This window comes from Acanthochromis polyacanthus, chromosome 22, assembly GCF_021347895.1.
Source record: "Acanthochromis polyacanthus isolate Apoly-LR-REF ecotype Palm Island chromosome 22, KAUST_Apoly_ChrSc, whole genome shotgun sequence".
Lineage (NCBI taxonomy): Eukaryota > Metazoa > Chordata > Actinopteri > Pomacentridae > Acanthochromis > Acanthochromis polyacanthus.
Window position 1 is genome coordinate 3,284,751 of NC_067134.1, and position 11,102 is coordinate 3,295,852.

Genomic DNA, 11,102 nt, shown 5'->3' on the forward strand with positions numbered 1-11,102 from the left:
AATTTAGTTTTGACATATGGCTAAACTGTTTTGACAGAGATATGTGTTTGTGCAGCGTATCCATGGTGTTATGCTGAGCATTCCAGGTTTATTCTGGCAAAAGTTCAAAGTGACTGCAAATGAGACGAAGCTATTGAGAAGGATCTTTGCAATTTTGGTGGCACTGACATTTCACATGAGAAAAGGACTAGTTTTGAAACATGGATGAACAGTTTTGGGAAAGATATGTGTTTTTGCTATTTATCTGAAATGTTGTGCGAAACTGTGGGTCTGTTTGGCCAAATGATCTTTTAGTTTTGAGAATGTCATCTTGGTTTCAAGAAATGAGCCAAACCAATGGAGAAAAACTGTAATATTGGGGGGGGGAAAACACCTGCCCTCCAGCTTAGTTCTAGCAGTGATTTATAAACTTTTACTGCTGAGATCCACACTAGAACATGTTGGAAATACACACTGATTTTGTGTTGAATGAATTGTTGTATTAGTAATGACTGAAAAAGTACAGATAGAAGGAATAATGGGTAGGATCAAACAAGGCATTCACAACCAAGAAAAATGTTGAATAAACCACACCATAACAACATTCTAAGCAGCCGTGTGACACCAAAATGTTTAAGTATGTGACATGCGAGAAACCTTATAGTTCTCCTGCTCAGTTTGAGACTACAAGCCCACTGACACAACAACTGAGCGATATACTGGTTCTAAAGCCTTAATACGTCCCTGAAAAGAGGTTAATGTTGGTATGATGATCCAGAATCACTCCTCCACGATCATTTAAAGCTCCCGGGCACACAGGCTTTGTGGTCACTCAGAGACAGACACCTACAGCTGCACAATGACTGGGGAGGAGGACAGAAAATGAGGACCAGATTTTCACAAGCCTAGAGTTCTCTGTAGTAACAACGCGAACTGGATTTCCCCAAAGGTTACATATTCCCATAACAGCAAAGTGGAACTTATCTTTTTCTGACCGTGTGATATTGGGAGTGTGGAGTGAGAGCGTGTGAAGGGGCTGAGTTGTGTGTGTCTCACGGCCAAAGCGTGAGAGTTGACAGCCCTGTAAATAGATACAAAAACATTCAGAGCAAGTGGAGCAGCTAGCTAACGCTTTTTACAGTTTGGTTTACATTTTCAAAATCATATTTTTGAAATCACGTTTTTTTTCTGTTAAACAAATCACGGCTTTTATTTTGAAAGAGATAACTGGAAACGTTGTTTATCCGTAATTTCGCTAACTTGACTGAACGTGGGCTGCAGTTATTATTCCAACATCAGTATGATGTATAAATGCAGATGGACTTCATATATTTCACTATGCAGCCATTTTTTATTTATGTCCAGTATATTTTATAGACATAAATGTTTTTCGCATGACTATTTTAGGACATATTTTTAAATGATGTTTTTATTGAACATTCATCTTACATATATTCCACACATACATGCAGTTTAAAAAAAAAAAAACTTTAAGTAATTGAACAATGAACAAATTGCTGAACAATTGCAAAGCAAATTAAGAAAGAGAGAGAAAAGGAAGAAAAAGAAAGAAAAAAGGGAGAGAGAACAGAGTGTAATGGGTTTAGGAGGGTTTAAGTATACTGGGGTGGTGCTGCTGGTTAATAAGTAGGTTCTGTGTTTGAGATGGAGATCCATTTGTACCTGCACATATATAAACATATATATATAAATATCTACATACACACATATTTACTTACATACCTATATATCCATATGTATATATATATATATATATATATATATATATATATATATATATATATATATATATATATATATACATAGATATAAAAAAGGGTAATTATGCTTGATCTGTAGAGATCAATATGCGTTACAGAGATTTATAAAAACATATTTTACAAATATTCTTTCAGCTCCATATCTGTAGAAATAAGTGACAGACAAACAGAACAGAGCAGTTATCTCCAATCCTGAGCTATCAGAAATCTCCAATGACCTCCTCCCTCCACCTCCCGTCTTCCCAAGCACCCTTCCCTTGAATACTTTCACTCTTGAGTTGTATTTTAGTTGTGCATACTGAATTATCTGTTGTTCTGATATGATATCAGGGACATCCAGGTCCTATTGAACTGTGGTATTCTATCTTTTAAAGTATATCTCATCTTCTACAAGTGGGTCTTAGTGCTCTTCCAGTGCAGAAATATCAACTTCTTAGCTGTTATAAGACTGCAAGAAAGAAAGTGTTGTTGTGTGTTGCTTAATTTTCTAGATGCTTCCAATGTACCGAGTAGAATAAAGGAGGGCTCCGGCTCAATAAGAATATTTAAGACCTCAGACAAAATGCGGTGAATATCAGACCAAAAATGCTGCATTTTTGGACATAATACAAAACTATGGAGAAGATTTGCCACTGAGGCGTGGCATTTATCGCAAATAGGCGACATTTGTGGATATATGGCATGTAGTTTCTCCTTAGAGTAATGAAGCCTGTGTAGAGTCTTGAACTGGATAAGACAGTGTCCTGCATTATTTGAACAAGTAGAAACATTTTCAAGGCTCTCTTTCCACAGATCGTCTGGGAGTCTCATACAGAGTTCCTCTTCCTATTTGGATTTGAAAGCTTCAAATGGAGGAGAGCAGACAGATGATATGGTGCTATAGATGCCAGATATTCATTTATTTTCATTAGGGGAGATTTTAAGACAGTCATCTATTATTGAGTTTGGTTTTAAAGTCTTTTAGGTGTTCTCCTAAGATATGGATGTCCTTGTAGAGGATTTATTTTAAAAACTACATGTGTGACGGTAATAATCCTTGCTAGAGCAGGCCCTCGTTAGCACTTCCACAAGCTCAGCTAACACTTCCAGTCATTCAGGGATTCAGTTGTAGGTTAGCTAAAATGTGTTTATTTTTTGTTTGGACGTTACAAAGAAGACAACAAAATGAATTCGTGTAATATGTGAAACTAGTTCTCATTAAACCATCTTAGTTTATACCAGCCGTCCTTCTGAGTCTTACGAAATCATGTTTTATTCGTTGAAACAGTAGAAATATAGTTTTACGTTGAAGCTTTAGCAGCATTCAGAGTAAATGAAGTCATCAGTAGCTTTCTACAGGCTACAATCGTCCAGTGATGTTGATGTATCGTGGTCAGAACACGTTTTTCTGCCGTCTTGTAGACAGAAACTTGACCAAAACTACACATCAGCCGTATTTCTATTTCCTTCATAATAAAATCATTCTGCCTTTTCATCATTTATCTTGCTTTGACAAGCGAGATAAATGAGTTCTAGAAATAATTCTGGTGAAGGGATTCAAACATAAAGTTGCTGTAGCTCAGCACAGCACCCATGATAGGGTCAATTTGAACACGAGAGACAAAACTGTGGCTGCAGAATCTCATTAAGTTGATTGTATACTTATAGATATATATACAGAGGTGGGTAGAATATCCAAAAACTGTACTCAAATAAGAGTCACGTCACTTCAAAATAATATCACTCCAGTAGAAGAAAAAGTAGTCGTCCACAAAATTACACAAGTAAAAAAATATTGGTGAAAAGACAACTCAAGTACTGAGTAACTGTTTGACTGTAATGTCCGATTTATTTCTTAGAAATGATGTGATCAGACAGGCAAAAATGTAAGATAATGTGCAGACTCTGGTACATCCAAATAATAAAATAAAAAATAGCAAAAATAAACAACATCTTTACAAAATGACAAGTTAAGGCACAAGAAACACAAATTTCCAAATCTCATTTTTTTTCACAACATAAAGCTTTTGAACCAAATACTTGTAGTAAGGGAACGCTTTTATGTTTGATCAGTGAAAACTACTTCCACTGACAAAACATACAAAATATACTGTACTTCACTTCCCTCTAAATGGCACATAGATAGAAAATAACATCACAACTAGGGCTGGACCTGAATATATGATTGTTTGGTGGTTGTGCTCCCAGAATAAATACAGTTATCACAGCAGGAGAAAAAGATCACTTCAGCCTGTTCACAACACTGACAGTTACAGTCTGTGTTTTGTCACAATAAAATAATAATTTTAAGACCATCATTACATGGTAGCAAACAGAAATATGAGCTCCACTGACTAATAATGTCAAACAAGTTTTAGAAAACACTGCTGGCTGCTCTTTACCTCCAGATAAAGTGTCGTCTTATTGATTGTAAAAAAACAAAGAATCTAATGTGGTCAAAATCAAAGCTTGTTTCAACTAAAGTCTCTACATCTCACACTACTGATGACCAGAATGAACTCCATGTTTTCATCTCTTCATGAGGAGAAAAGGCTTTTAATGACAACATCCAACAGTTCATCCCTGATGATCACATGACCTCCTGACTGCTTCACCACATTTCAAACTGCTTGTGCTTCTCAAAGGGTCTTCTGTCCACGATGTCGTTGCTGAAGAGTCTGAAAAACACCAAAGCAGAGAGCAGACGTCATCATTCAGGAAGAACAGCATCAGGTCAGCTCATCTATCCACTGGTTTCTCTGTGAGCCTCTAAGATGAATGTTTGCTCACCGCACAGTGTGGATGGAGGAGTGGATGGAGATCAGCTGGAGGAGAACATCTGTGGAGGCGTCTGTGATCTGATTGTGGCTCAGACTGCAACACAAACACAACAGGAGACTCTCATTGATCCTCCATCTGATAACATGTTGACAGAAGGTCAAAGAAGCACATCAGTGCATCAACAGGATCAAACATAAAATTAAATTTGAGTCAGTTTTTATGGGACAACTTCCTGTAAACAGCCTCATTTTCCTCTACAATAAGTTTGTTCCCATCATCTTCTCTCAATCCATCATCAGCTGCCAGTGAAGGTGTGTTTGGGTTCATCTAGAACTCTGTGAATCTGGAATATTCTTTAGTCCAAGACCTGGATCTGAACCCTCTGAACCTTAAACCTGCTGCTGGGATTAACAGGAGTGACGTCTTAAAAAAAAACAAACAAAAAAAACGGACGAAACGACTCCATTTATCAGAGACAGAAATTGTAAAAAAACAAAAAGAAGCTTCAGATTTTAAGCTTTATGAATCGTGCTGAGTGGTTCTGTCCAGAAATGAACCAAATCTAGACTTTAAATCACACAACAATTAATCTGAATCATTTTATTCTACGTGTCTAATTAGAAAATGCACTAAAAATAAATTGTTTGCACCACATTCTGTAAAAAAACCCTAAATATTCTGGTGCAACAGAGAAACCTCGACTGACTCAGCTGAGACCAACAGTCAGGAGAGAAAAATGCAGGGTTTTCAGGTGAACTGCAGGCAGTGTTTCCACAGAGAGACTGAGAGGAAAATCAAAGCTCCTGGATGAATCAAATAAAAGCAGCACAGCTCAGAAACAGAGAACAGAGGAGCAGGTTGTTGGAGATCCATTCAGCATGGAGAAACATCTTTCTACAGATGATGAGCAGAGGAGAGAGGAAACATCTGGAGAGGATGGAAAGATGAAAAAGTTCAACATCTACAGTGTGGGAAGCCTCCATTTAGTCCCAGAGTTGTTAACATCTGTTGACACTGAGAAAACTATAGGACATGTTTCAAGTTTTAAAAGATGTTATAAGATAACCAAAGAATTTCTTTTTGCTTTTTCATCATGAATAAATGTGAAGTTTGTCCTCCTGACAGAAGACATTTCTGATTCTCTCCTTCTTCATGTTCTGTTTCCACTGAGCTGCAGGACTTTAGACTGCAGAGAAAAATGAAGCACAGTGAGCAAAAATAAGATGAGAACAAAAAGCAGAAAGCAGAAACTGCAGACTGGAGGTAAAAAGAAGAATTAAAGCCAAAGTTCTTCCAGCTAAAGTGGCTCCAGCTGACTTTAAAGTCCCACCAATGAACTCTGGGAGCTAAATATGTTGCTTCTGACTGCTTCAGAGTCGTCTGGACCTTCATTTTCTTCTAATAGATCAAGTCTACTTTGACTCTCTGAACCCTCTTGGAGGTCAGAGGGTCAACAGGCTGATGCTTAGTTTGTCCTCCCAGAGAAGGAACCGGTCTGAGACTTACTCCAGGACCTGGACTTTGTGCAGATGTGTGATGAGGGGCAGCAGCAGCTGGTCGCTGAGCTGACAGTGACTGAGGTCCAGCTCAGTCAGTCCTTCACAGGAGTCCAGCATCTGGACCAGACCTCCACAGACCCTCTGGTCCAGTGTGCTGTGACTGAGGTCCAGCTCTCCACCCAGAGCTCCACACAGGGACTCGGCCCGTCTCACTGTGTCCCTCTCAGAGTGGACAGGAAGCAGGGACAGCAGCTGGAGGAGGACACTTTTACTGACTCTGAACAGGACAAACAGAGCAAAGACAGACTGTCAGGACGTCCAACATGAAGGACAACAAGCTTCTCTCTGCTTTATCTCATTCTGGGCTCTGTCCCACCTGAGGCGGACCCTGTCCAGGACAGAAAACAGCAGGTCCAGTCCTCCGTCCTCCACCTCACAGTCCTGCAGGTGGAGCTGAGTGTCCGGGCTGCAGTGTTTCAGGACGATGGATGCGGCCCTGCAGTCATCAGCAGTCAGACTCAGAGGCTCAGTCTGATCCTCCTCTTGTAGATCCACACAGGACTGGCAGGACAGATCCAAGCGGTGCTGCAGAGTCCTCAGCAGGCCGGACGCTGCCTCCTGCTGGGCGTCAGAGGCAGCACAGCAGTGGATGAACCTCAGCAGCTGATTCCTGTCCACACTGAAGAACAGTTGATGCAGAAAGAAAGCAAATAAAAAGTCAATACACAGAAAACTCTTCAATTTACCAACAGGATCTTTGAATACACACATATTCTAAAGGGAAGAAAACACAGAAACAGAAATATAAAGATTCATTCCATCCTAACAACTGGAGTTTTACTTCCATCATTCTGTCCTTTACATCCATCAAGTTCAACATCTGGAATCACAACGACGTCACTGAAAATAAGCCTCACGGCTCAGAAAATACAAGCAGGGACAGAATCTGACAGGCTGCAAACAAACTGTCAGCTTCTCTGGAATTTACTCAACCTGACGTCCATTTTGTCCTTCAGGTGGACGTTGGGGACACGTGGCGGGTGGACTGTTCAGATCAGACCCACTGATGGATTTATGGAGCTGAAAGGAGTCTCTGGAGCTCCCTGCTTGATTGACAGCCTTTAAAAGTGCAAACAGACCAACGTTTCAACACTACTGTGTCTCCATCAGGACTCTGAAAGGCTGTGAATGAAGCAGTGAGCTGCAGGAACCCTTCATGTTCTCTGGAAACTTGCTGTCATGGAGCTGAGAAGCTTCATGTATCTGAAGATGTTGGAGAACTTTGTTTCTCCTGGTTGAAGTCAGACTGAGGCCAGTTTCACTCTTTCAGCTCATCAGGTGTGAATCTGGACGTCCTTCAGGTCCAAACTAGATTCTCACATTCATCATTAATGACGGCTTTGGAAGAGGATTTAAAGCTGCTGCTGGAACAAGATTCACTTTATCTCATGAGTGTCCATCAACAAATCTCTTCTCCACTATTTCCTGCATGAATAAGAGATCGAATCTGAAACATGGAATTGTGCAGAGAGTGTCTGAGATGATCTGAATGGGATTCATTAGAAAGTAAAGAAGTGAAGCTCAGACTTTGAAATGTTCTTTTCATTCACTGCTGGAGCAGCTGATTAAAAGCAGCCCAGAAAGTGATCCTGCAGGTAAAAAGGTGTCAGCGTGTCTTTTTATTCAGTTAGAACCAAAGTTCATCTGCTGTTCTATTTCTGCCTGTAATGATGCCTTAAAATGGTCCAAAAGTCAAATCACAGACATTGAACTGCACGTTTACAGTAAAAAGCTGCTACAGTCATAACAGTGTGTTTGATTGTAAAGCAGTTTACTGCAAGGATCTGAAATCTTTTTTAAAGACCCTTACTAGTAAAAATCACTTTTTAAAAACCTTGTTCAAATGTCTATATTCAGTTTTCTATATGCAAGAAGAGACATCAGAAGTGAAATAAGCAGTCAAAGGTCAGATGTAGAGTGTAGAGTTCATCTAAGACATTTAAAGGCATGAATGATAGAAATTACGTGTAAATATGTAAATCTGACACAGAGAGATGAGTTTCTAAGGGTTTCATCAATGACTGAAGAGCAACTTTAACATGGAAACAAAGTATTGTAGTGAAATTAAAACAGTTGTGATGTTAGAAACTGCTGTAGAATGAAAAGTGAAGACAGAATGATGAGTGGAGCATTAATACTGAGGCAGAGGACAGCTGGATCCTGTCCTGTGTGTTGGACAGCAATGATTGTCTGAAAACCAGCACTAATATCTGACCTGAGCTCAGAAACTCTGTCCAGCGCAGAGAGGATGGATCGTGTTCCCTCTGCTGGGATGGAGGTCCACCGGAGGTCCACTTTAACTCCGTCACTGTGTCTGAGGGTGAAGAGCAGAGCAGCAGAGTCCACTGAGTCCAGCTCTCTGCAGCTCAGGTTGATCACATGATCCAGTGACCTCAGCAAACTGGGGACCATGTGACTGGCATGAGCTCTGTACAGCTCTCTGATGGAAGTCATCACCAAGCTGGGAGTGGGCCTGAAAGCATCCAGAGCATTTACAAGGACACTTTGTTTAAAGAGCTCAGAAAATGCTGAAGAAAGATGAGTCACATCAGTAAACAGAAAAATCATTAAAGAAGACCAACTGTGATCCTGGTAAGAAGTCAGAAATCCAAACTGATCACCTTTTAATCACAATCCTGCCCAGAAAGGGAAGCAGACGAGCGGCGCTCTCCTGTAAGAAGCGGTTCTTCCTCAGGTTCACAGTGATGGTCTGAGCTGGACACTGCTGCAGCAGATAGTGAAGAAGCTCCCAGTTCAGGCTGTAGGAGGTCAGGTCTCCAGAAACCACATTCAACAAAGACAATGTCAAGACCTGGTCCTGGACTTCATGGACCAGGACCAGCAGCTGCTGGACATGATCTTCACTCAGTCTGCAGGTTTCAGAAAGACAAAATAATGAGTCTATCTCATAAAGTATTCTATGCTTTGTTTGGTTCAGAAGGTTGAGGAAGGATACTTACTTGATGGTTGGAGGACCATGGAGAAGCAGCAGTGGAATGAGACACTGAGCAGGGATGCAGGACTCAGTGAGGACCAACTGTCTGACTGAACAGGATCTCAGCAGGGAACATAAACTACTGACAACCTTCAACAACTTTCTCTCTGATGCTTGATCTTTCTGAGCCTCGAGACAAAGCTCTTCAACAGTCAAAGGACACATCAGTTTACTTCTTCTGACCCACCGAAACAGGAGCAAGACCATGGCATTGGAAAGCCTGAAAACCAAAGAGAAAAACCAAAGAGCAGCCATCAGTGACTAAAGATTTAAACTGGAAGAAGGTAAAAGTCAGTGAAAGACAAGAAGAGACAGGAAATGTTGAAATGATCACCTCAGACTGTGGAGTTGTGTTGGTTTTCTGAAAAGCAGGGAGGTTCTTCTGACAGACATCTTCTTAGCTGTGAGGCTGAGATCCACTCGAGAGCCACAAAGTTGAAGAACTCTCCCCACAGAGCAGCAGGTCGTCCTGGATAACTTTCCTGTTAACAGCAGCTTGAAGTCCAGGAGCTGCAGCAGAGACACCAGCTGCTGGACCTCCTGTCTGGATCTGACAGAGATGGATGAACACACACTCTGGAAGAAGCCTGGACCACAGCTGGAACACAGCAAAGAAATAACTCTACATTATGACACATAATCTTATGGATCAGGGATGAACACACAGACAGAGTGATGACAAGAGTCTGATTGTGATTTCAGCTGTTATGACGTCACGCTAAATCAAACACAGAGGAACATCTGGATCTACATTATATCAGTCTGTAAATGAATAATTCACTCTTTTCAAGAACATTATTAATATGAGCTGCATTTAGAGACAAAATTCTAGAAAGTCTATACAGTATAATTTAACATATTCAGTATTTGACTTACCTGAGCTGTGAGATATAAGGCAGACACTGCAGGAAACTCCTCACTTCACTCTCTTCATGTGACCAGCCTGTCAGCTCCACTTCTTTCTTCTCTGATTGGAGTTTCAGCACTTCCAGGAGGATGGAGGTCTTTCTCTCTGAGAGGTTTATGGACCAGACTGCAGGAGCTGACTGGAAAACTGACTGTAATGATGGAAGGACTCTCAGACCTGTTTTAGTCTCATAGTCCTTCACAAGGGAGAACAGATCCAGCAGGAAACCAGTCTGATATTTACCACAGCTGTATATGTGAGGACATGTTTCATTTGTGAACACTGATGATAACTGCTCCAGTATCTTCTCTCCTGTCTGCTGTTCTCTCTCTGCTGCTGCACAGAACAGATTCACAAACATCCTGGTTGTTTCATCAAGAGATAACCACTGAACACTGTAAAATGAAGAGAAAAACATGTTTTAATGATTTCATCTCTGTCATAGAAATACAACTCCTCATGAGGAATGATTCCTGTTCATCAGTGCAGTAACAGATGCTTTACAGGTTACAGATTTCATCTTCAAACTCTTGAAATACTCACAAACCCAATACCACCTTAAATGTCACAGTTTTTTCATTTCCTGTCTTGTGTTTCTGTTTTTCCATAAAGAGGTATTAACATGACTGAATAGTTGTCACTGAGCTGCAGCTCTTTTTATCCACATCTTTTTCATTCTTCTCATACAGGTACCAGACTGTCACATGTTTCCAAAGTGTTGCAGGAAATATTTCTACATCAACAGATAAACTCACATTCTTCTCTCTGCTTCATTGCTTCAGTCAGTCACTGACCTTCATTTAAGTTCTATCAACTCTTTCATATTCATGATCAGTTGACTAATAACATGACGAAATAATGACATGAAAATAACACACCGTCTTAATAACTCAATATACAGTTAATTTAAATCAGCAATTTATCATGAATCATGACATAAAATGTCAAATCAAATAAAAAATGTGGGTTCATTCATACCAAATCATCCATTTTTTTTACATTTTTGCTCCAATATCTCTAATTTGACACAAGTTTTTTTAAAGCATTAAATATGGAAGTTTGAAAGATTGTAGGTGATCCATCTTTCCTGAGAAAATGCTTTAGTTTAACCCCTTAAACTT

The 11,102-nt window shown here is 40.1% G+C and overlaps 3 protein-coding genes across 6 annotated transcripts in view; 1 reads left to right on the top strand and 2 right to left on the bottom strand.

The window, feature by feature from the left end:
- LOC127531994 (zinc finger protein OZF-like) overlaps positions 1–11,102 on the top strand; it is a 289,632-nt gene that overhangs the window by 31,861 nt on the left and 246,669 nt on the right. The gene's annotated exons all lie outside the window — the stretch shown is intronic.
- LOC127531996 (zinc finger protein OZF-like) overlaps positions 1–11,102 on the bottom strand; it is a 37,862-nt gene that overhangs the window by 12,507 nt on the left and 14,253 nt on the right. The gene's annotated exons all lie outside the window — the stretch shown is intronic.
- On the bottom strand, positions 3,563–10,396 carry LOC127531959 (uncharacterized). Its single transcript, XM_051942619.1, has 9 exons — positions 9,951–10,396; positions 9,409–9,672; positions 9,040–9,294; positions 8,701–8,949; positions 8,295–8,552; positions 6,396–6,698; positions 6,027–6,296; positions 4,530–4,613; positions 3,563–4,417 (listed from the first exon to the last, which is right to left on the bottom strand). Exons 1-9 carry the CDS (start codon positions 10,340–10,342, stop codon positions 4,351–4,353), a joined length of 2,142 nt encoding a protein of 713 aa, XP_051798579.1. The 5' UTR covers positions 10,343–10,396; the 3' UTR covers positions 3,563–4,350.